Source organism: Lampris incognitus, chromosome 16 (genome assembly GCF_029633865.1).
Source record: "Lampris incognitus isolate fLamInc1 chromosome 16, fLamInc1.hap2, whole genome shotgun sequence".
Taxonomy (NCBI): Eukaryota; Metazoa; Chordata; class Actinopteri; order Lampriformes; family Lampridae; genus Lampris; species Lampris incognitus.
This window is the reverse complement of record NC_079226.1, coordinates 37,569,038-37,595,800: the sequence shown is the minus strand read 5'-3', so window position 1 is coordinate 37,595,800 and position 26,763 is coordinate 37,569,038. Positions and strand designations below refer to the sequence as shown.

Sequence of the window (26,763 nt, the reverse complement as noted above, 5' to 3'; positions counted from 1 at the left end):
CAGGTTCCCTTTCTGCATCACAGCAACACTTCCTGTTTATAGTCACCAACCACAGCATCATCATATCTCTCATAGGACCACATTAGGCTTCATCACTGTTGTTTGAGAGGTAAACCATTCTCATATCTTGAATCCAATAACAGGCTATCATTCACCCAGTTCTGCTGGTACTTCTGTCTTATAGTAACAACACATTTCATGCCAAAGTGCAACAAATAGAAACATGAAAAGTTGTGAAAAATAACAAGGACTCCAGCACAACATGTCTGCATGCAGCTCCTCATCATGACTTTTCTTTGGGAAGTTATTGGATATTTGTCAACCATTGCTTGTTTGCACCAATGCATCTAGATTCAGAATCCACATACAGGATTCTTAATGGTGGTCTGGTTAACAACACTTCTATGGCATGACAAGTGCAGAGAAAAGCTTTCAGCAAGTTTCTGGTTTGATTTCATAATAGTCCTACTGTTTTGCTTTGTTTTGTTGTTGTTGTCTAATTCTTCATGAAGTGTTATCACGATGATGATGTTACATGGAAAAGCCTGTGCTTAATGACAATGAAATCCCATCCGTTTATCTGTACTAACTAGTCGGATGTGTAGCTGAGGAGAAAATGGGCTTTAGGTGAGATGACGGTGATATGACGTCACTCTGTAAGATAGCCAGGTGTTCAAAATGCTGATAAACAGGGTAGAGATTAAATGAGTTTACTAAAATATTCTGCATACACCAGATTCAACCACGGCTCGACTTTCATAATGTTTCCATAGAAATGATGAGAGTGTGAACTTGGACCACTCAGAACAAACACCATGATCATCGTTTTATTCAGCTTAACTGCCTTTGCTTTGGTTCCAGGTACCGGTGTAATATAATTTACATTTTCAAGCCAGTTTCTAATTAACTGCACTGAACATTTCTACATTCATATTAACTACAACCTTTAATATTCCAGCCAGGCTCCAGTTTTCCTTGGACATGCAACTAAAAATATATTAATAATTTGACATTCAAAGAAAACCAGAATATTTTTTAATGTCATTCTCTATCTAGCTGCAAGAAATCTTATAAGGTTCTCAGTGACTCAGTGTTTGACTTTGTGGAAATCAGAAGAACCAGAGGAGGCCGAGGATAAAAACCCTCTGACAGTTGAAGCCTACTGTGGATGTGGAGTCATCTAGTTTGGTTAACATGTTTAGTCAGGGAGTTTCTCATAGTATAGACTGACAGCTTGGTGTATAACATGGAGGCCGTCTCCCTACCCTGCTGTATTGCTCCCAAGCTCTCCTCTCCTAAATATGTGAAGCACAATAATCACAATGAAGTTAATGAGACATGTAAGAGTGAGGAGTATTTACTTATTGGGGGAGATTTTAACTGTACTGAGGACAGCAGGTTAGACTGGACCAGCCTCAGGCTGCCTCTCCCAGTCGTCTGGTTCATCTTATTGAGGCTCCTGAATTGTGTGATGGATGGAGAGGTTTTCATAACAAACAGAGACAATACACCGGGACACATGTTAAGCATAACTTGATGTCTAGGGCCAGGCTTGATCGTTTTTATTGTTTTAAACATCAGTTTAATGTATTCAAAAGTTGTGTTATCAGCCCTGCTGGTTTTTCTGATCCCTCACTAGTAATGGTTTCTGTCTTTATAAAATGTGTAAAACCCAATAGTGTTTATTGGCATTTTAGCACGGCCCTACTTGAGGATAAAAACTTCAACGATGAGTTTGTCTGTTTTTGGACAAAACCAACAAGGTAAAAATCTGATTTTGTGTCTGCACAACAGTGGTGGGATATTGGAAAAGTCCAAATAACACAACTGTGTCAACACTACACTCAGAATGTCACACAAACCTTAATGAGTTCAGTGATTACTCTGGAGTGTGAAGTAGAGGAACTCCAAGACTTAGCTGAGGCCACAGGAGACCAGCACCATACTGAGGCACTCGCAGTGAAAGGTCTCGTTTAAACACCCTGCTGGGTGTTTCAGCTCAGGGGGCTTTGGTCAGGTCCCGCTTTCCCATGTAGCCCAGATGGATGACCCATCACAATTTTTCTTTGGCCTGGAGCGTAAGAATGGACAGAAGAGGTTCACTCACGGATTAAACAGACAGAAAGCGGGAATCCTGGGGTGGGTTTTGATACAAAATTAAATGCATTCATTCAGTGTAGCCTAGCAATCCAAATGCATTCATGTACATATTCCTTGATCAATCTATGAAATTAAAAGTTGTGTGTAAACTGCGTGGTAGAAAGAAATGTCATGTCCTTTCAAACTCAATGAAATTGTTAATGTTACTTTGATCGCTCGTCACCATTTTGTTGGAGGCTTTCGGCAACCTCTGTAATGTTCCTTCCTCTGCACAGGTGCAGGGATAGCAGCTATGGGATTCGGATAATCAGGTGTAGGCTGTCCATTCACAAAATGCTAAAATATACACTCACCGGCCACTTTATTAGGCACACCTGTCTAACTGCTTGTTAATGCAAATTTCTAATCAGCCAATCACATGGCAGCAACTCAATACATTTAGGCATGTAGACATGGTCAAGACGATCTGCTGCAGTTCAAACCGAGCATCAGAATGGGGAAGAAAGGTGATTTAAGTGACTTTGAACGTGGCATGGTTGTTGGTGCCAGACGGGCTGGTCTGAGTATTTCAGAAACTGCTGATCTACTGGGATTTTCACGCACAACCATCTCTAGGGTTTACAGAGAATGGTCCGAAAAAGAGAAAATATCCAGTGAGCGGCAGTTCTGTGGGCGAAAATGCCTTGTTGATGCCAGAGGTCAGAGGAGAATGGCCAGACTGGTTCGAGCTGATAGAAAGGCAACAGTAACTCAAATAACCACTCATTACAACCGAGGTATGCAGAAGAGCATCTCTGAACGCACAACACGTCGAACCTTGAGGCAGATGGGCTACAGCAGCAGAAGACCACACCGGGTGCCACTCCTGTCAGCTAAGAACAGGAAACTGAGGCTACAATTCGCACAGGCTCACCAAAATTGGACAATAGAAGATTGGAAAAACGTTGCCTGGTCTGATGAGTCTCGATTTCTGCTGCGGCATTCGGATGGTAGGGTCAGAATTTGGCGTCAACAACATGAAAGCATGGATCCATCCTGCCTTGTATCAACGGTTCAGGCTGGTGGTGGTGGTGTAATGGTGTGGGGGATATTTTCTTGGCACACTTTGGGCCCCTTAGTACCAATTGAGCATCGTGTCAACGCCACAGCCTACCTGAGTATTGTTGCTGACCATGTCCATCCCTTTATGACCACAGTGTTCCCATCTTCTGATGGCTACTTCCAGCAGGATAACGCGCCATGTCATAAAGCTCGAATCATCTCAGACTGGTTTCTTGAACATGACAATGAGTTCACTGTACTCAAATGGCCTCCACAGTCACCAGATCTCAATCCAATAGAGCACCTTTGGGATGTGGTGGACCGGGAGATTCGCATCATGGATGTGCAGCCGACAAATCTGCAGCAACTGCGTGATGCTATCATGTCAATATGGACCAAACTCTCTGAGGAATGTTTCCAGTACCTTGTTGAATCTATGCCACGAAGGATTAAGGCAGTTCTGAAGACAAAAGGGAGTCCAACCCGGTACTAGCAAGGTGTACCTAATAAAGTGGCCAGTGAGTGTATATATATATGTATATACTCAAAATACAAAGACACACATTTGCAGCACAATCAACATAATGTACCTGTAAGTGTCTAAACAAGTGTAATATTTATTACACTAGATAGATAGTGTGTGTATTGCACTAACCCGAGTCAGCATATTCACTGCACATGGCAGATGTACAGGTGTTATTGCACAGTTTCAGGATGTTGTTGCAACCTTAGAGTTTGTTATGTAACAGAGTTCAGTTCTTTCATGTCACTTGGGTAGAAACTTTTCAAAAGTCTGGAGGTACGGGTCTTGAAAGACCTATAGCTCCCCCCAGAGGGCAACAGAGTGACAAGGTGGTTGTCTGGGTGAGATGAGTCCTTGATTATGTTTGTGGTCGGACGTCGGCAGTGGGATGTGTATATGTCCTCAAGTGAAGGCAGCTGTGTGCCAGTGGTTTCCTGTGCTGACTTAATCCCTCTCTGCAGAGCTTTCTTATCAGCCACAGTGCAACTGGCACACCACACTAAGATGCCATAAATGAGTCTGCTTTCTATGGAGCAGTAAAAGAAGGACACCAGCAGCAGCTGGGACAAATTAGCTCCCCTCAGTGTCCTTAGAAAGTACAGCCACTGCTGTGCCTTCTTCACCAGGGAAGTTGTATTGACAGTCCATGTGAGATCCGGGGAGATGTGTGTGCCAAGGAATATGAAGCTGGTCCCCCTCACCACATTTAATCCGTGAGTGAACCTCTTCTGTCCATTCTTACACTCCAGGCCAAAGAAAAAGTGTGATGGGTCATCCATCTGGGCTACATGGGAAAGCGGGACCTGACCAAAGCCCCCTGAGCTGAAACACCCAGCAGGGTGTTTAAACGAGACCTTTCACTGCCAGTGCCTCAGTATGGTGCTGGTCTCCTGTGGCCTCAGCTAAGCCTTGGAGTTCCTCTACTTCACACTCCAGAGTAATCACTGAAACTCATTAAGGTTTGTGTGACATACAGAGTGTAGTGTTGACACAGTTGTGTTATTTGGAGTTTTCCAATATCCCACCACTGTTGCACAGACACAAAATCAGATTTTTTACCTTGGTGGTTTTTCCAAAAACAGACAAACTCGTGTCAGGGTTGGAGTTTCCAACATAGGAAATGTATTGCGAAAGTTCGCTAATGGCTGTGTTAGCATTAGCTTGTGGTGGAATGTAAACACGAACTAATACAATTGAAGGGAATTCTTTGGGAAGATACTATGGTCTGCATTTCAAACTGATGAATTCCGTTTTGTTATTCATGTAACCGGTTATTTTCTTGCCCGGTGCGGGATTCTATAAGGGGTGTACTGCGCCACAAGGCGACATCGCTAACCGCTCGGCTAAAGGGTCAGACCCGTTAGCTAGGGGCTAACGTGTCTTATCAGTAGTTTACACTAGCTAGCCATTAGCTAGTAAAACCGTCTCCAGCTTTATCAGTGACGATGTAACAACAGTTGCCATCAAGCTCATGGCTGTGGAAAAGCAAAGCTGTGTTTTTACTGTATAAATCTTGGTTTTGCTGGAGCTGAAGGGTCGCGCTGTGTCTTTCTTTCATGGCGGTTCAAAGTCAACGTGACCGCAACTACTGCGTGCCATCACGCACACGCGTTACACGTGTCTGTAGTTGTCCACTTTTTTTTTAAATTTGTATTTTTCCCCCTTTCTTCCTTGCAAGTCCCAGTAAAAATGCTGGTCCAGGTGAAGAACAGCCAACAGCAGAAGTACGTGAAGTTGGAGGAGGTTGAGGGACAGTTTGACTTTCTGCAATTCCAGGAAAAAGGTGTGTAATTTTTACTTAAGCTTGTCTGAGGAAAAGTCTTTAAAAATACACCCACATTCTTTTATAACATCATTCTGAAGCTCCTTCATGTTGGAGACTTTTTTACACGCCTTTAGCATACTCTTTGATAAATGGAGATGAGGCCTACAATGGTTCTGTTGTCTGTGTATTTTATTATTTTCACAGCGCTATCCGTGGATGTTTGGTGGGTGGTGTAAATTGAGCAGAGCCAGGGGGAGAGAACAGAGCCCTGAGGAGCACCTGTACTGAGGGTAAGAGGGTGGGATGTTAGGTTATTAACCTTCACCCTCTGTTGCCTGTTCTACAGGAAGCTCTGAATCCAGTGGCATATGGCGGGGTCATTGTTCATATCCAAGAGTATGTAAAGAGTTTGAGTGGGTTGGTGGAGTTGAAGGCGGAACTAAAGTCTATGAACAGGATGCGTGCGTAGGTGTTTGGTGATTCCAGGTGTTGCAGGGCATGGTGCAGGGCTATGCTAACTGCATCCTCAACAGACTGGTTGGCTTGATAGGCGAATTGATATGAGTCCATCATTGGGGAGGTGCAAGATTTCAAGTGTGACAAAATGATGCGCTCAAATGCTTCCATGGGCACAGATGTTAGGGCAACCGGTCTGAAGTCATTGAGGCAGGTGATCTTGGAGGACTTTGGCACAGGAATGACAGTAGAGAGTTTGAAGCACTGTGGGACTGTACATTGACTTAGAGAGGTGTTAAATATGGTGGAAAATATTGGGGCCAATTGTGCTGCACAGTGGCTCAACAAAGCAGGACTGATACCATCTGGCCCTGCTGCTTTCCTAATGTTCAGCTTTTTGAATGTTGCTGTCACCTCATCCTCCTGGATGCAGAAGGTTGGCATTGAAGTAGGAGTAGGGGGGATGGCTGGTGGAATAAGTTTTTCAAACTTAAAACGTATTTAATTTAATTTATTTGGGAGGTTATTGTCATTATCTGGAGGGGAGCAGGGGCGTTTTTTATAATCTGCCATTTCCTTAAGTTTTTTTCCATATTGCTCTGGAGTTACTGGAAGAGAATTGTTGTTCAAGTTTTGTTGTGTAGCTGGACTTTGCTTTTCTTATTGCAGCACGCAACTTACACTTGGCTGCTCTGTACTGATCTCTGTTTCCGTTTTTGTATGCCCAGTTCTTTTCTTTGTGTAGGAAGTGTAATTCTTTTTTCTTTTCCTTCCACTTTTCCCCCTTTTTCTCCCCAGTTTGTAGCTGGCCAATTGACCCTTCGTTAAGCCCCGCCCTAGAACAGCCACTGTCCAATGCTACGTTAGTAACCGTTACTAAGCAGGGGAGGCCTGGCAAGCTATCGAGGAAATGCCGAAGCGATGTGCTTACGGTACCTGAAATCAGACAGTAGATATCCTAAAAGTTTGGAGGGTGGGGTCGTATTTTGGGCTTTTCCTAAGCCTAAAACACAAGAGGAAAAATGTCCCAATGTGGATCAAACAGTGTGGAAGACCTCACTCACAGCTGAATCCACCGAGGATAAACAAAAACACATGATATCACAATATTTAGTTTTAGTTTTCTGGTGATTACTACTGATATGATAGGTCACACACACAAATATAAGTGAGTGCTTAGTTGGCTTATGCCCTGGGCCGGCTCTGAATAACCTTACACATGCAGATGTATAATAAACTGAACCTTCATTTCGTAGCTGGACATTTCTGCTTCATCTTCCAATCCGTTTGTAGCTTATGTGACTGTACAGTGCTGCTTTGTGGGTTTCAAAAATAAGTGAGCGCCTTCTAGAGACGTATCTATGTAGCACATGGGACATGGCTGTCACGTGTTCTGATCCGAGAACGTTCTGCGCATGAACGTTAACCCTCTACAATAAACAAGATATACCAATACTGCCACCTACTGGCCCGGTAGGCACATACCATTACATATACTGTGCTGGTTATTGAAGTAGCAGCAGTTTAGCAGTAGTAGTAGTAGTAGTAGCAGCAGATGTAACAGTAGCAGTTGTACTTGCTGCAGTAGTAGTAGTAGTAGTGTTTCACTACTTATTGATCTCCCTTGAGAAATTCTTCCTCTGCATTTGACCCATCCTAGCTGTGTAGCCAGGAGAAGTGGGCATCTGCCCTGCTGCGCCTGGGGACTGTTGAGAATCACCTTCGTGGTCCTCGTCCCCGGCTCCGTTGATGTGAAGAAAACAGCCGCCACGTCTTAGGAGATTAAAATGATTTTATTGAGTACAGATCTGGAGACACACTGCCAATCCGTCGTGTGTGTCTGACTTTCTTTGTGTGTGAGCTTCTTTATATGCTAAACCTCCCTTGTTCATTCATCACACATGGCCTTGATTTTCCTGTCCACTATGTTTGGTCAATGCTCCCTTTCATGGTTGAGCTTTAGGGCGTGCTCATCCTGTTTGGACCTGCAGCTCTTAGCCGGGGGCCCTCCTTGCACCAGACACGGTATCTCTCCCAAGGCCCCAGAGGAGGGCAACCCCCTCCCTTACCCACATTCAGTGCGAGGCATGCAATATATTTCATCTACATGAATGTGGCTTTCTTCACCCTCTGTTCTGGTTGCATACCTTGGTTACATACAGAGTAATACAAATACATACCTTGGTTACATACAGAGTAATAAAAATACACTCGGGTTATATTTAATATCAATTAACAGGACCAACTCCATTTCATCTTGCCATGCCTCGGTCAGGGGCACAGACAGGAGTATTAACCCTAACGTGCATGTGTTTTTGATGGTGGGGAAACCGGAGCATCTGGAGAAAACCCACGCAGACACGGGGACAACATGCAAACTCCACACAGAAAGGACCTGGGATGACCTCCCAAGCTTGGACAACCCCGGGGTTCAAACCTAGGACCTTCTTGCTATGAGGCGACAGCGCTAACCACTGCGTCACCTTATACCTGCCATCTCAAACACTATCCGAGAACAAAGGAGTAGATTTGCTGGTCATTGCTGGAGGAGCAAGGAAGAACTTGCAAGCGACCCTCTGCTTTGGTCACCCACACGTGGAAAGACATGTGTGGGAAGGCCTGCAAGAAATTACATCAATCAACTTGTCAACGACACAGGATGTCCATCTGAGGATCTTTCAGCTGCTCTGCAGGATCGAGACGGGTGGCGTGAGAGGGTCAGAGCCATCCGAGGATACTCGACCTGATGATGATGAGGAAAAAACCAAAACAAAATTGTAGGACTCTTATAAAACCAAACCAGAAACTTGCTGAAAGCTTTTCTCTGCTCTTGTCATGCCATAGAAGTGTTGTTAACCAGACCACCATTAAGAATCCTGTATGTGGATTCTGAATCTAGATGCATTGGTGCAAACAAGCAATGGTTGACAAATATCCAATAACTTCCCAAAGAAAAGTCATGATGAGGAGCTGCATGTAAACATGTTGTGCTGGAGTCCTTGTCATTTTTCACAACTTTTCATGTTTCTATGTGTTGCACTTTGGCATGAAATGTGTTGTTGCTATAAGACAGAAGTACCAGCAGAACTGGGTGAATGATAGCCTGTTTTTGTATTCAGATATGAGAAGGGTTTACCTCTCAAACAACAGTGATTAAGCCTAATGTGGTCCTATGAGAGATATAATGATGCTGTGGTTGGTGACTATAAACAGGAAGTGTTGCTGTGATGCAGAAAGGGAACCTGCCATCTTAATCAATCAATCAATCAATCAATTTGCGTTTTATATTGCACTTTTCAAGCTACAACAGCCACACAAACTGCTTAACAGTTATTTAATTTAAACACATTAATGTGTCAGATTTTTTGAGAAAATACACTAATAGCAAGTAGTGATATCGTTTTATTTATGTAAGTTAGGAATGGGAATGCCCCGAAGAACCATGAACCATAAACTTCAGCTGTCTGTGAAAGACGTTACCAGTTGTGTGTTGGCAGCGAATGAGAAGGAAGAGGATTATTGGTGATAACATCTTAATGCAGGTGTGAGGCGTCGTTTGCTACAATCCAGAGATGTGAGAATGTACGGAGCAGGTTTTTGTATTGCAGAACAGTGTTGCAGAGCACTGTGTAGACTAGCAGCACAGAAATAAACCCCACTGCTGTCCAGCCTGATGTCTTCAATTATTAGTGAACAGTTTTGGTCTTTATTTGCGTTCCCTTGCAGTTGAACAGAGAGTCCACGTACAGGATTTGCACTGTCTTCATACACATGTCCCAGGTATTGCATCGTTCCATTCTTCAGTTGTTTGTACCAAAAAATTAGATCGTAGCTCTCAATAGTGTGTCGACAGATGATGGTGGGTGTTTGTGCTGTGTTGTTGTCCAGGACCATGTCAGCTGGAGTCTGGTGAACTTGGTCCCTCAGAGAGGAACCTGTGGAGCAGAAATCAACAGGTTGTGTATGTGATCCATGTTCAGCACGTTACGGTCACATGCTTTACCCTCGCAGCTCTCCTAATAGAAGAATATAGTGGCACTGAAGAGACATTTCACAGCATAACGTTTACATGGCATTACAAGCCATCTTGGCTCTTTTAATTGTAAAACAGCACATTTTATGTGAATGTCAGGAAACCTTTATCAGCCTGACTGTAAGTATCTCTAAAGGTGGTTGATACCTATTAATCTGAAGAAGTGAAGTTTAAGTGGTGATGAAACGGCTTGAAAACCTAAATAAATGAGCAGATGTTACCTGACACCAAAGCATATGCCGTGATGCTGAGAAAAACGATGATCATGCTGTTTGTTCTGAGTGGTTGACTACGAGGCATAATCCAAGTTCATATTATTATTATTATTACTCCGCAACACACAGTACATGGTCTTTAGACTTGTGCAGCTTTGCTCTGGTGAGGCTACGCATCATTTAGCAAACCCATTTTTCTCTCCAACACATTTATGTGAATGTTGAACACGTGACTATCTTAGAGAGTGACGTCATCAAACCACCTTCCTACCCCCCATATACACCTCAGCTACCCCTCCAACTCGGGCTGCTGAGTTGACATATACAGTACAGGAATGGATGTTATTGTGGTTAGGCTTAGGCTACGTCATGGAACAGCATCATAGTGATAGAATTTAATGGAGGATTACACAACAACAAAGATTTGAGGTCCACGTTTCATTTTGTAAGACAACCAAAAGTCCCCTCACTTAAACAACAAACGGTACATTTGCTGAAAACTTGTCGTAGCTCTCGTAGAGTATTGTCAAGTGGACTGTAATGAAGAGTCCTGTGTTTTCTGAATGTGACATGGTCTTATAAAGCTACTGGTGGAGTAACATGTGACATGGGATCTGACCTAGTTGGCAGCCATATTGTCCAGCTATGATGATCACAGATAATACTGAAAAACCAAATCCTAAAAAAATGTTGAGACAGTTATGTTGGTAAAGGTGTGAAATAGTAAGAGTAAAGTCTTTTAGGTGGTGAAATGTGTGTTGCATTTCCTTCATTCTTCGTCTCAGCAGCTGTGTGTGCTAGTTCTTTTGAAGTAAACACCACAACACAAAGGAAACCAGAACCTCATATGTGACTGTTAGGTTGGTCACAGTGATGTGAGGAGTTATCACAGTGGCTTTATATTTGGTACAGCAGGTGGAGGGAGGGTCCCACGGGTCTGTGATGTGGTGTGATCCTGTACACACATGGATCAGAGTCCACAGAGTGAATCAAACTGTAGGTGGGAGAATTAGAGGAAGACGCCCCCTACAGTGGATGAGAGAATACAGCCATGCAGTTGGCAGCAGTTAGATGCTACAGTATATGAGGGTTTTTGTTCAGCTATGGAGGACGTCTGCATCACTGTGTTGGCTGACAGCACAGAAATACAAGCCTTTATCCTCTGGTTCCAACTCCTTCACCGTCACACTTCCACTGTGAGCGTCTGGCTTGGTGGTGGGGAATTTCTCCTGACTGAAGTCATTTTCATACACAGGTTTACTGCTTGGAGTTGTAAGGACTATTTGTTTCATTCCTTCCCCTGGAAGCTGTCTGTACCAGCACATTTGGCTGTAGGAAACATCCTTGGTATGACTGCAGTTCACTGTGGCAGATTCACCCTTGTTTCTCCACAGTACAGGGGTCTGGATGACATCACTCCCATCCAAAAAACCTGTTTATATGTGCAGTAAAGGTTAGTCAAGACAGTTATTCCAATTCACAAAGACATTTGATTAAAACAAAATGTTTCAAGTTACAATTGTGGTTTAAAATCATTACAGAACTCTTTTTCAGTGAGATAAAATCAGATTTATTGACAAAACACATTTGCACATACAACTTTGACTCTGTGGGTTCTTCACATGTGTGACAATGAACGTAACACAACAGCAAACAATAGAAAGTTTAAATGAAAAAGAATAGAAACAAGCAAATAATATTAACAATGAAATCACCCTTTTTTAAAAGTAAGACTTATTCTTTAGATGATGTGTCCATCTCTGCTACAGAGAGGTGGTGATACTGTACATTACCTGTACTCCAGAGCAGTAATACTGACAAGCTGAGGAGGCCATGTTGGATGATGATAATGTCCATGTGCTGGAAGACAGAGAGCAGCAGACTTATTATAGAGTCATACACTGTTTCTCTAGTCAGTGATATGAAGAGGTGTCATAGACTCTAGCTGGTAGAACAGGTGGTGGGAGTGTCCCAGCGTTCTGTTCGTCAAAAAAAAGAAGAAAAGAATGTAAGTTAATGGGAGTGTCATTACATCCTGTAACGTCTTGAACTTAAATGATTATAAAATACAGTTTTTTTTAACTTTGAGATGAAAAATGACCAGTTATATTCGAATTTCACAGTGCCTTTCATCGTTGATAATGTTCATGGTGTTTATCCTATACTGTGATTATATACCCACTTCTGTTTCTCATGTTGTGGTATGTATGTTTTGTTTTTTTAATTATGTACAGTGACATGCTCTGCTTGTTCAGTCCCAGTCCACCTAGCTGACATAAAATGGTACAAGCTAGCGACCTTCACACTAACTCAGTAGAACCATACAGAAAACTTTGTAGAAATACTCTGAGGCACCCAGTGCAGTTTGTCCCAGAAGAAGAAGAGCCTGGATCTTGGACAGCAGGTCTGGTGGGGGGTCAATAACTGACAGGCGATGCCATAAAATTGATGATACCAAGTTGCCAGTGATCAGGACTCACCCTCTTTAGGACATCTTGGTTAAAACCCACTTCCACTTTGCTAACCGACCTTTGACCTTTTCAAGAACATTTTCCCAGTTTTTAAGAACAACAGACTGATCACCTAGAAACACTCTTAAAATTTTTAACCCCCCCCCGCCTTCCAAATCAACTCCCAAGGCAAACAGAGCTTTTTCTCCAGTACACCCCCAACACTGAGAGCTTTGCTTTTGATCCAGTTAACTCCATCACTTCCCTCAGCCTGGTTGCTAACACTTGACAGGACCTTATAATCAGTGCAAAGCAGAGACACAGGCCTCCAGTTTTTAATGGACTGTAGGTCACCTTTCTTATGCAGTAAGGTGAGAACCACCCTTCTGCAGCTTAATGGCAGATGCCCTCTGGTGAGACTATAATTTAGCACTGCCAGCAGATCCCCTTCAACTACCGACCAGAAAGATTTGTAAAAACCAACAAATAGACCATCAACCCCAGGAGCTTTCCCACTCTGCATACTCTGCAGAGCAGCATAGAGTTCATCAGAGGAGAGAGCTGCTTCCAACTCTACATTACTCTGCTGTTCAACCTGAGGGAGATCGGTATAAAAACTCTGAGACACTGACTGCTGCTCTCTATGCTCACATTTAAACAGAGTACTGTAAAAAAAGACAGCACACTGACGAACTGCAGTATCGTCACTCAGCACCTGCCCAGCGTCAGATTTTGAATGAATGAATGAATGAATGCCTTTATTTGTCATTGCACAACTGTACAATGAAATTAAGTGCAACTCCCCAGGTACCCCCCCCCCAACAAAAAAATAAATATATGTGTGTGTGTGTGTGTGTGTAGGAACAAAACTTTTGATAAATAGCAGTCAGTACAAACTTATTCTTTCTCCCAGTTTAGTGTCCAATCGATCCCTGTTTTATTTCAAACACCCACCCTCGTACTGCATGCGTTTGCCAACCGCATCTCTCCGGCCGAGCCACTGCTTTTTCCGACACACCCAGAGTCGCATTCATGCGAAGAACACAAGCCGACTCCGCCCCCCTCCCGAAGACAGCGGTGCCAATTATTGCTGCTTCATCGAGTCCGGCCATAGTCACATCTGACAAGACCGGGGCACGAACCCCCGTCCCCAGTGGGCAACTGCATCGACACAAAGCCGATGCTTAGACCGCTACACCACCGCGGACCAGCAGCACAAGCTTGTTTCGTGCGTCGCGCACTCATCAGCTGCTATATGTATTAAAAGTTTTTTTTTCTTACATCTATATTGGTATTCTGCTGCTCTTTATCAACACCATTGACGGTTTCCAGAAAGAAAAAAACTCCCGCTATATACACTGCTCAAAAAAATAAAGGGAACACCTAAAAACACAATATAGACCTCGATGAATGAAATATTTCAGCTGAAAATCTTTATTTATTAGACAGAGGAATGTGTTTAGAGCAAAATAACCTAAGAATGATCAATTGAAATCAAAATCATTAGCCCATTAAGGTCTGGATTCAGAATCATTCTCAAAATCAAAGTGGAAAATGAGGACATAGGCTGATCCAACTTCTGTGGAAATTCTTCAAGACGATTCAAAATGAGGCTCAGTAGTGTGTGTGGCCTCCACGTGCCTGTATGCACTCCCTACAACGTCTGGACATGCTCCTGATGAGACGACGGATGGTCTCCTGAGGGATCTCCTCCCAGACCTGGATCGGGGCATCGGTCAACTCCTGGACAGTCTGTGGTGCGACATCGCGTTGGCGGATGGTACGAGACATGATGTCCCAGAGGTGCTCGATTGGATTCAGGTCTGGGGAACGTGCAGGCCAGTCCATAGCATCAATGCCCTCGACATACAGGAACTGCTGACACACTCTGGCCACATGAGGACGAGCATTGTCATGCGTGAGCAGGAACCCAGGGCCCACTGCACCAGCATATGGTCTGACAATGGGTCTGAGGATCTCATCCCGGTACCTAATGGCAGTCATGGTACCTCTGGCTAGCACGTAGAGGTCTGTGCGGCCCTCCAAGGATATGCCTCCCCAGACCATCACTGACCCACCGCCAAACCGGTCATGCTGGAGGATGTTGCAGGCAGCAGAACGTTCTCCACAGCGTCTCCAGACTCTCTCACGTCTGTCACATGTGTTCAGTGTGAACCTGGTCTCATCTGTGAAGATCACAGGGCGCCAATGGCGAATCTGCCAACCAAGATGTTCTCTGGCAAAGGTCAATCGGGCTGCACGGTGTTGGGCTGTGAGCACAGGCCCCAATTGTGGACGTCGGGCCCTCATACCATCCTCATGCATTCTGTTTCTCACTGTTTGAGCAGAAACCTGCACATTAGTGGCCTGATGAAGGTCGTTTTGTAGGGCTCTGGCAGTGCTCCTTCTGTTCCTCCTTGCACAAAGGACCAGATAGTGGTCCTGCTGCGGGGTTGTTGTCCTCCTGCGGCCCCCTCCACGTCTCCTGGTGTACTGGCCTGTCTCCTGGTACCTCCTCCATGCTCTGGACACTGTGCTGGGAGACACATCAAATCTTCTTGCCACAGCACGCATTGATGTGCCATCCTGCATGAGCTGCACTACCTGAGCAACTTCTGTAGGTTGCAGATACTGCCTCATGCCACCTCTAGTGGTGAGGGCACTAGCAAAATGAAAAACTAACCAAAGATCGGCCAGAAAAGATGAGGACAGGCAAATGGTCTGCAAATCCATTCCTTTTATAGGGGTTGTCTTGCAAATTGTCTGATTTCCACCTGGTGGAAATTAGACAATTTACCAACAAGTGAAATTGATTCACAAATCAGTGTTGCTTCCTAACTGGACAGGTGGATATCTCAAAAGTGTGATTGACTTGGAGCTACATTGCATTGCTTATGTGTTCCCTTTATTTTTTTGAGCAGTGTATATATATATATACATACACAAACCCCAATTCCAATGAAGTTGGGACATTGTGTAAAACGTGAATAAAAACAGAATACAATTTGCAAATCCTTTTCGACCTATATTCAATTGAATACAGTACAAAGACAAGATATTTAATGTTCAAACTGAAAAACTTTATTGTTTTTTTGCAAATATTCACTCATTTTGAATTTGATGCCTGCAACACGTTCCAAAGAAGCTGGGTCAGGGGCAACAAAAGACTGGGAAAGTTGAGGAATGCTCAAAAAACACCTGTTTGGGACATTCCACAGGTGAACAGGTTAGTTGGAAACAGGTGAGTGTCATGATTGGGTATAAAAGGAGCATCCCTGAAAGGCTCAGTCGTTCACAAGCAAGGATGGGGCCAGATTCACCCCTTTGTGAACAACTGCGTGAGCAAATAGTCCAACAGTTGAAGAACGTGTCTCAACGTACAATTGCAAGGAATTTAGGGATTTCATCATCTCCAGTCCATAATATCATCACAAGATTCAGAGAATCCAGAGAAATCTCTGCACGTAAGCGGCAAGGCCGAAAACCCACATTGAATGCTCGTGACCTTCGACCCCTCAGGCGGCACTGCATTAAAAACCGACATCATCCTGTAAAGGACATTACCACGTGGGCTCAGGAGCACTTGGGGAATCCATCGTCAGTTAACACAGTTGGTCGCTACATCTACAAGTGCAAGTTAAAACTCTCCCATGCAAAGCCAAAGCCATATATCAACACCACCCAGAAACACCACCGGCTTCTCTGGCCCGAGCTCATCTGAGATGGACTGACGCAAAGTGGAAAAGTGCGCTGTGGTCTGACGAGTCCACATTTCACATTGTTTTTGGAAATCATGGACGTCGTGTCCTCTGGGCTAAAGAGGAAAAGGACCATCCAGATTGTTATCAGCACAAAGTCCAAAAGCCAGCATCTGTGATGGTATGGGGGGGTGTTAGTGCCCATGGCATCATGGGTAGCTTGCACATCTGTGAAGGCACCATTAATGCTGGAAGGTACATACAGGTTTTGGAGCAACATGTGCTGCCATCCAAGCGACGTCTTTTTCAGGGACGTCCCTGCTTATTTCAGCAAGACAATGCCAAGCCACATTCTGCACGTGTTCCTACAGCGGGGCTTCGTAGTAAAAGAGTGCAGGTACTGGACTGGCCTGCCTGCAGTCCAGACCTGTCTCCCATTGAACATGTGTGGCGCATTATGAAGCACGAAATACGACAACGGAGACCCCGGGCTGTTGAGCAACTGAAGTCGCACATCAAGCAAGAATGGGAAAGAATTCCACCTACGAAGCTTCAACAATTAGTGTCCTCAGTTCCCAAACGCTTATTGAGTGTTGTTAAAAGGAAAGGTGATGTAACACAGTGGTGAACATGCCCCTGTCCCAGCTTCTTTGGAACGTGTTGCAGGCATCACATTCAAAATGAGTCAATATTTGCAAAAAACAATAAAGTTTATCAGTTTGAACATTAAATATCTTGTCTTTGTAGTGTATTCAACTGAATATAGGTCGAAAAGGATTTGCAAATCATTGTATTCTGTTTTTATTCACATTTCACACAACGTCCCAACTTCATTGGAATTGGGGTTTGTAAGTACACATATCCTATAATGAAATATGAAGCATTTATAGAGAAGCGTACACAGTTTGAAGCATAGATAATCATGAAAAACCTGGTTTTGCAGGTGTACTCAAACTTTTGACTGGTAGAGCGATATAAATAAAGTTGGATTGAATTGAATTGAATATACAGTTTCCTTAAGTTGATTGTAAAACTACAAACAGAATAATACATGGGAATTCTATAATGTTCCATAAATTATTACTAATACTCCATACTAATGATCTAGCAATGGCAGGTATATCAGTAGCCTAGAGTCAGCTGTAGTGAACTAGTTGATATTGGTGATTTCTGAAAGGAGAATATTGTAGACTACATCGCACACCTACTTTTTTCCTCAACTATATTCTCAAGGCTGTTTTTAGGGGGAGGTCCAAGACAAGGCCATTTGCATTTTTGTAATAGGCCTACCTCTAAGGCCCCTTAGCACTTGATGGGTCTCAGGCCTTTCTCCCCCTTTTCCCCACCCCTACACAAATGTATCACACATTTATCACCCCTACACACATTTATTACACGGACAAGCCATAGGTGGTGCCTCAGCCAGATGCTGTTAAAAAGTTGTGTGTTGTGCCTCCGGCCAGTCACGTCAGATGAAAATGATGCGAGGGCTGCGGCCAGTACCAAATACATGGAGGGGGAGGATTTTTTTGTTGTTGTAAATAACTAATACTTTTACATATTGTGGGATGGGAATGACATAAATGATGGCATATACAGGGGGTGTATGTCTAATATTACACATATGTATATATCTAGTAGTGGTGGAAAATCAAACTTTGTAAAAGTGGGGGAGTCTTGTTCTCCCTGACCCCCCGCCCACCCCCCATATTTTGCGCCGATGGTCTCTTCCCAGAGATCCTCTATTTTTCTGATGTGGCTGTCTTATGAGATGCTGGGTTGTGAATATGCATTACACAATAATAATAATACTTACATTTATATAGCAAGGTGCTTCACATTGAAGGGGTTAACTCACCTCAACCACCACCAATGGGTAGCACCACCTGAGTGATGCATGGCATCCATTTTGCACCAGAATGCTCACCACACATCATCTTGAGGTGGAGAGGGGGGAATCGCTGAGCCAGTTACATGGGGGGATGATTAGGTGGTCTGATGGAAGAACCAGGTTGGGAATTTTGCCAGGACACCGGGGAACCCCTACTCTTTGCGATAAGTGCCATGGGATCTTTAATGACCACAGCGAGTCAGGACCTCGGTTTAACGTCTCATCCGAAGGACGGCATCTCCTACACCAGTGTCCCCGTCACTACACTGGGGCATTGGGATTTGATATTTGTTGGTTTTATTAGGACCAGAGAGAAGACTTCCCCTACTCGCCCACCAACACCACTTCCGGCAACAATTCAGTTTTCCCGGGAGGTCTCCCATCCAAGTACTAGCCAAGTCCATACCTGCTTAGTGTCCGTCATTTGGCAGAGCCAGGGTACACGTTGGTATGGCTGCCAGCCGAAACTCAGCATGCTGGGAAATTAGACAGCTCTCCAGCTCTCTTTAGGCATGCATCCTGTGGACAAACACACAATGACAGGACTGTGACAAAGGCTAAGGGGCACTTTGTTTTTCTTTGTCTTGGCAGACATAGGTCAAACTGAGTTGGTGCACAAGTCTTGGCATTTGTGTGACTGTGAGATGAACAGGGTTTGCCATAAAGGACTGTGAAAGGAAATATTGAGAGTTAAAGCACAGTATTTAGTCAGTTGGATATCTAGTCATTTCACTGATCAAATATAGTAGACCTGTTTTATATTCTAAGCAGGATGAGACAAATGCTAAGATTTACTTGCATATAGCATCTGGAAAAGGTCTATGTAATACCGCTGGTGCACAGCAGGGAGGTTGGGGTCCTTTAGCCCAAGCTGTTCAGCTTTTCCTGTTATCTCCCTCAGTATCTCCAGGGGGGCAAATCTTTGAACTGGGCTCCTCTTCACCTCCACCTCTTCCTTCTGTCTTGCTCTTCCCTGGCCTTTGGGCATGGAGCCCTCAGTCTGAGCCCTCTGGCTTCGATCCTCCACCTGATTCTGCTTGTCCTCGCTCTCATTCTGTTTGTTCCTGGTACTCCTTTTAACCCCTGATCCTAACTCCAGCTTTATACCACTTTGAATGTGCTGCTCCTGCAAAGTAAATCAGCCCCAGTCTTTATCTGCCCCTTCTCCCGGGGTGAGACTCCTTCTGGTGAGATGCATGTTCCCTCCCTGGAAGGTCAAATTCTTCTTTATCCTCTTCCCTCCTGCTTCCACCAAGCCCCTTGTCTATGTCCTGATATCTCTGGACCAATGTCGCCACTACACCCTGGCATGTCACTAGAGTGTTATTCGTGGTCAAAGTGATCCCCACTTCTATCAGAAGGCAGTCGACCCTCCCAGCCTCTTCCTGTACTTTCTGCAGCCCCTGCTACGCTGCTGCCTGCCAGGAAGCTCTCTCCCGAGCCCAGGCAGCCTCATCTCCCTCGTTTCCATCTCAGCTGTGCCTCTGGAGGGCTTGCAGGGGTGGGAACCCGGCCTCTGCCTTCTCGAGCTCAGCTAGGGAGCACTCCAAGGCCTGGGCAGCAGACTGACTCTTCTCCAGACAGTGTTTGAGTTGGCTGAGATTCTGGCCAATGTTGTCTCAGAGAACGTGGAAAAGGGATGCAGATACATCACAAAACAGCCCTTTATTCTCCTCCTCCGCGTCTTGTCTGGATAGCGTTCTCATTCCAGATTGCGGTCTTCCCTCCATTTCCTGAATATTCAACCAGGGATTAGTACATATCCACTTTTTACTCTCCAGTCTTTAAAAAGGTATTAATGTGTAAACCAGGAGTGTAGCATTACTTTAAGGTAGATGTAGTGCTGGGATCAGCCATGCTCAAGTAGGAGATGTCTATCGGGTGTCTGGTGGTCTGGTCTAGTGGATCTGTGATCAGTGCAGTCTGTTGATTTACTGACTCCATCAGGTCAACGGTAGCATTTAGAGATGCCATTCTAACACATACCAGGGAAAGAAAAGTCACACCTTTTATATTTTCCAGTACTGTGAGATGGTATGCCTGCGAGATTTAAGTCGTCGTATTTAAAGGTAACGTGTTAAACAAAGTAATTCGTTTATTTATTTTGTTGCTTTTAGAAGAGCAACATCATTCAGATCCACGTGTTCACACCCAACATGTTTGGTGTGGTATATGCAGATACATGCAGAGAATATGGTATATGTGGTATATGTGGCATATGCAAATATGCAGAGAAATACATCTGTCAATTTAACACGTAGAGAAATGACCATTTTAACATCTTGTATTTATACATAAGACATCAATATCAAATATATTAAAACAAAAAAGATAAAACAAAAACCAATACTGACAACATCAGACTGTACGAGGGAGATGGAAGCTTAAATGTATATTATGCAATCTATATATTTTTATTAGAAAGTATTTTTATTTTCCCTATTATTTGAGAGGTCTTAATAGCTTTTTTTGTCCGTTGTTATCTCAGAAACAGAGTCAAAGAGATGTAGTTCAACACAAAACAACCGGATATTGGGTGTGATCTGAAGCACTTCAGGCTTATGTATGTGATATTTGCCGACAAGACAGATAAGCTTGAGAGCATTGTTAGTGGATTGTGAGTCTGGTATAGTATATGAGTATTAAAGTATTAGTATAATAGTATAAGTACATCAGCCTGATTTGACAGTATTATAATTACAATTTAATAATAGATTATAATTCATTAATATAATATATTTGAGCATATATATATATATATATATAATATAAATATATATTATATATATTTAAGTATATATATTAGTATATTTCAGTATAATGTATTTTATAACTGATGATCCGCTGTGGCGACCTCTAACGGGAGCAGCCGAAAGTAGTAGTAGTAGTATATAATATATTTTATACCTGATGATCCGCTGTGGCGACCTCTAATGGGAGCAGCCGAAAGTAGTGGTAGTAGTAGTAGTAGTAGTGGTAGTAGTAGTAGTAGTAGAAGTATAATATATTTCAGAATATATAATGATTATTTATTACCGTATTTTGTTTATCTGCTTAAAACTGGCTGCTACACGTGACCTTTAGCCTAGAAAGAAAATGGAACTCCGTGACATCATAATGGCTGACGGAATGCACTTACCAAGTTCCGGCCACCTGTCAATCCAGATGAATGCGAACAACCCATGAGAGCAGACCTTTCAACACATCTTTCTAGTTATTTTATATCAGTTTGTTCGTTTTAGTCCGGATTTTCACATCCTTATATTCTAACACACTTTGCTATTATCATGAGCTGTAAGTATGTCCACAAATTTGTGCAATATGTCGAGTCCATGTTTAATTTAAAAGCCATATGCATTTGTCACACACTATGAATTGATGTGAAGGACTCAAATACATTTGTTAAGACAGAGTTAGGATATCTAACACTATCTGTTGGTTCCACACTAGCGTTGTGTGTTTGTACATGTCATTTGTATCATCTTGACCTCAAAAATAATCATTGACGATCTACAAAAAGAGGAAAATTCAAGTGCAAAACGAAAACTCTTTTCTTCAGAGGGACAATCTATTCAACCCTCCATTACCGGCGTCCGGGTAGCGGAGCGGTCTAGTCCGTTGCCTACCAACATGGGGATTGCCAGTCCGAATCCCCATGTTACCTCAGGCTTGGTCGGGCATCCATTCATCCATCCACCATCCAAACCGCTTATCCTCTCTCAGGGCCGCGGGCGTCCCTACAGACACAATTGGCCGTGTCTGCAGGAGGGAAGCCGGATGTGGGCATGTGTCCTGGTCACTGCACTAGCGCCTCCTCTGGTCAGTTGAAGCGCCTGTTTGAGGGGACACTGGGGGGAATAGTGTGATCCTCCCACGCGCTACGTCCCCCTGGCGAAACTCCTCACTGTCAGGTGAAAAGAAGCGGCAGGCGACTCCACATGTATTGGAGGAGACATGTGGTAGTCTGCAGCCCTCCCCGGATCGGCAGAGGGGATGGACGGCTCAGAAGAGTGGGGTAATTGGCCAAGTACAATTGGGGAGGAAAAAAAAAGGGGGGGGACCCTCCACTACCAATGCTGAGAGTTTTTTAACATGGCTAACTGTGAAGAATGTGTCATTTTTCCCAGAGGAAAGTCCTGCACTTTAGGCAGAATATTGCTGTTTGTTTCACACTGTGCATTCCTGAGGGTTGCATGATACATTTTATCATGGTAAACCCTAACTCTAGTCTGCTCCACAAGGCTGCACCACATTTTAGGCCCTCCACCTTGCCCCACTACCTTCTATCTGCAGGGCTCATGAACATAATCCTACTTTCTTGCAACCTTTTCTCAGCTATTAAACCTTTGCTTGAGAAGAAATGTCATAACGTTGCCATGATTAGTCAGCCTCAAGTCTTTCCTTTCTTAGTAACTGACTGCATCAATATTTATATATTGTCATACAACAGTTTTCATTCTGGTTTTCATGCCACCAGCAGCACAGACAACAGTTTTTTCACAATATCCTGATACATAGAGGCTTGAGAAGTGGGTTGCCCTTTCAAGCACATTGTTAGTTTGTACCTGCTAGGTTTCAAGTCCTCTTTTTCCTCTGGTAATTATAACTGCTATGCAAATGAAACGTCTCCCTATCATTGTGCCCTTGTGGTTTAAACTTTATATGTTTCCACTTGGTAAAGTTATTTGAAAACACGGGCCTCATTCATCAATCGTTCGTACGTGCAAACTTGTTCTGAAACAGCCGTGTAATATTTTAGCTCTCAAGATTGTCTGACAGTCAGCAGCAAAGCCTGATGGTTATGTGTAATCCCTTCCCCCTCACATCTGTGCTCTACCTCTTCCAATGAGGAATCACCCAGGGTTGCAAAGACATCAGTGTTAGCCAGTTGGTGTCTAAATTCAGGGGTTAGCCAGGTTCTACACTGGTCTCTGAGACAAAGTTCAGGTCTCAAATATTACATGGTGTGTAATGCAACCCATTGTTATGCTGATGATACACACCTTTTCATCATGGTTCCTGCTGATCTGAGACCTGTGAACTCCCTGTTTGGGTATACTGAGAATACACATGTATGGATGTCTCAACATTTCTGCAACACAGCAGAAATAAGCCCGTCTGTCTTCCATCCTAGCAAAGAGGAAAAGAGAGACGATCAGCTCAGAGGGGAGTAAGGAGGGAGCTAAGAGAAGGAGGACAGCATCAAACAGCTCTCAAGCAGAGCTGCGCAAGGGGGTGAGGAGGATGCGGACATGTACATGGAGGAAGAATGAGAGTCAGACATGTCCATGTTTTCATCTTTTCATGTACCCCTGTGTTTCAGGAGGATACCCCGGTCCAAAGGCAGAGCCCCAGAGCCAGCCGCGCCTGCTCGAAGAGTCGCCAGCACAATCAAAATGAGGGTGGCTCACATAACACCGTTCCTTGCAAGTCCAAAAGAACTGCCAAGTCATACAGCAGAGGTCAGCTGATACACAATAACACAGACAGACAGACAGACAGACAGACACATATAAATACAGATAGACAGATAAACAGGTGTGTGTGTGTGTGTTTAGCTGACTTTGAGGACAAATACGAGGAAATGGAGCAGTTGGGTGAAGGAGGCTTTGGCGCCGTCTATGCTGGCCGCCGCAAAGAGGACAATTTACAGGTAAGACTTACAAACAGTGGCGTGGGGACACAAGACCTCTAATCTATGTCCTTTTTGAGGGGGGGGGTCTTAATTGACAGGAGTACTTCGTTGCTTTAACAGCCAACATAATGTAAGCTGATGAGCTATTACAGCGCCCAGTATCATTTTACACAAAATGGCATCATGCAGATGCAAGACTTGCACATGCTAGTTATCTACCTTCTTGCCGTACAAAATATAGGCTAGCTACACAATATTGTCCAGCTGCTCGGACGCAAAGTACAGATTTGAAAATAAACATAAGAAGCACTCACTGATGTTTAAAGGTTCACGTTCACATCATACAGTATCAGTAGGCCACATGTATCAAACACATGACCTACATACCCCGTTGTATGTGCTGGACATATCCTCAGTAGATTGTGTGTGTGTGTGTGTGTGTGTGCTGTAGGTGGCAATAAAACACATCCCCCTGGAAAAGGCAACCAGGATGATCCCAATGGTAAATTCACGCGTCCTCATCATATCTTGAAACATCAACGTCATTTCAAACCTGTGTTCTTTCATTAGCGGCCCGTGTGCTCAGTGTATGTGATGCATATTTAAAACAAAACACCTCTATTACTCTTCCCTCATCCTTTAGTGTGAGCCTAGTTAGTTACCCAAAGCTATCTAAAATCCACACGCTCTCATCACATTTCACTGCCTTGTTTCACCGTTAATTTCTGTCTTATTTTCATCGGCATCGATGGGTGGTCCTCAGACACTCATTACAACTCTTTGTGTTTCTCAGATTATTGATGGGAACCTGCAGCGCTGCCCCCTGGAGGTGATGCTGATGGTGCTTGCAGGAGGTCAACCAGCAGCCATCGGTAAGCATTCAGCCGTGACTCTGGTGGACTGGTTTGAGGTGGAGCGAGACCTGGTCTTGGTGATGGAGAGACCCGTCCCCTCTATTGACCTCTTCTACTACCTCGAGACTGTGGGGGGCTCCCTGCAGGAGGAGGAGGCTAAGGTGAGTGGGTGAAAAGATGGATGGTTGATGGAGGATGGATGGACAGACAGACAGATGGATGGGCCAGCATGTGCTTATGTGTGCGGGTGTTGGGGTGTGTGTTTGTGGGGTGTACCCCCAATAGATAAATCCAGACAGTGATGTCATATCCTTTCTCATTCTTTTCTTGTTTCTACCTCTCTTTCCCTCTCTGTGTTTCTCAGCCCTTCATGAAGCAACTGGTGAGCATGATGGCAGATGTTCATGCCAGAGGAGTTCTCCACCGGGACCTCAAACTGGAGAACATCCTGGTGGAGACTGGCACCGACACCCCACGTCTCAGGCTCATCGACTTCGGTTGCGGCTGCCTCCTGAAAAATGGACTCTACACGAGGTTCTTCGGTAACTTCCTGAGTTCACTTTGTTGCGTTTCACATGTTTGCCTGTGTCTTTAGCCTTCTCTGCTGGACTATGTCCAAGTATGAAGTACTACTACTACACATACTACTAGTATGAAGTACTACTACTACACATACTACTAGTATGAAGTACTTATTGTTAAAGTTACACAATGCCTGACCTTCCCACTTTGGCCCTCTTTCTCCTTTATCCTTACCATTCTTTCGCTCTCTCTCTCTTCTCTCTCTGTCTCTGTATTGTAGGCACCACCCTATACACTCCACCAGAGTGGTTCATGCGTGGTTGCTACAGAGCAGATGCCTGCACTGTGTGGCAGCTGGGCGTGTTGCTGTACGAAATTCTTTGTGGCGCGGCCCCATTTAACACCAGAAGGGAAATTATCTCTGAGGAACCTGACATCAGTGCCAAGCTGTCCCCAGGTAAGATGGACATGTGCACACTTGATGCATGTAAACATGATGTCTCTCTCTCTCTCTCTCTCACGCACGCACGCACACACACACACACACACACACACACACACACACACACACACACACACACACACTGTATGTGGTTGTGATCCTTGTCTTTCTCTCCAGGTTGTGAGGATTTGCTGCAGAAGTGTCTGTCCAAGTGTCCCGTAGAACGACCCTCCTTGGAGGAGCTGCAGCGCCACCCCTGGCTGAACTGATGCAGCCACGTTCAGCTGTGTGTCATGACCTGGTTACAGTCTGGTCATGTGTGATAATGTACATAGTATAAAAAATATTTGGAAATTAAAAAAATATTTTTTTGTTGATGGATGCTTGATGGAGTAACGTCTTAATATAACTATTTCTCAGTTAAGATGCTTGTTTAAATGTACACAACACAACAACTTATTTCGTCTTGAAACCAGATAAGGAAACAATTACTGATTGTGGGAGAATACAACAGCTGCAGGTATCGCGTTCATGTATTTTCAGAACTAATCAGATGGCGCCACCTAGGGGTTGATGCTCTTTCATGCATTATGTTTCAGAATATGGTGGTCAACATGTTGTGGCCAGCAAATGAGACTAACACTAATAACTTACACATGACTGACTTCATTTGTTTTTTTGACCTTTTAAACTTGGGTCAGGTGGATCTGTTAGTCCAGTTTTCATGGCTTCATTTCTGTTAGGATTAGTTTACCCTTCTTTTTTGGTAGTGGGGCCATGTGTGGTCCACTGGCCCCCAGAGCTGCACCTCATATCGATTTCTGACACCTTCAACTCTGAGTACACACTTCAGTCTTCTGTAAACGATTGTCAACAGCATTCAGCCAATCTTCTAGATGTGAATGGAGAGAAAATAGAGGAAGTGGTCACTGACGTTGGTGAAGCACCATCCCATCTACAACATCTTACTGTTGTAGCAACAACACAGAGAGTGGAGCTGGGTACCATCACAGGAACTCTTTATTATTTGCCATTTCACTTCATGCACTTGCGTATGTGAAATTAAACAAAATGCCATTTCCCCAGCCCACAGCAGTGCAACACAAGACAAAAACACATCCAAACACTACAAGAACAC

General features: G+C 44.0%; 1 protein-coding gene across 1 annotated transcript; it reads left to right on the top strand.

Moving 5' to 3' along the window:
- The first annotated feature begins 5,353 nt into the window (after nt 1-5,353).
- On the top strand, nt 5,354-25,894 carry LOC130126084 (serine/threonine-protein kinase pim-2-like). The gene is made up of 8 exons (XM_056295449.1): nt 5,354-5,447; nt 23,307-23,407; nt 23,496-23,634; nt 23,731-23,825; nt 24,601-24,822; nt 25,026-25,203; nt 25,464-25,640; nt 25,803-25,894. Exons 1-8 carry the CDS (start codon nt 5,354-5,356, stop codon nt 25,892-25,894), a joined length of 1,098 nt encoding a protein of 365 aa, XP_056151424.1.
- Nucleotides 25,895-26,763: the final 869 nt, after the last annotated feature.

Bases quoted from the DNA above. Each gene is read 5' to 3' on its own strand.
- LOC130126084 (XM_056295449.1), top strand. From the start codon at position 5,354: ATGCTGGTCCAGGTGAAGAACAGCCAACAGCAGAAGTACGTGAAGTTG. The intron at 23,635-23,730 runs GTCAGCTGATAC...GTGTGTGTTTAG, and splicing joins TGCCAAGTCATACAGCAGAG to CTGACTTTGAGGACAAATAC. The intron at 23,826-24,600 runs GTAAGACTTACA...TGTGTTTCTCAG, and splicing joins GCAAAGAGGACAATTTACAG to ATTATTGATGGGAACCTGCA.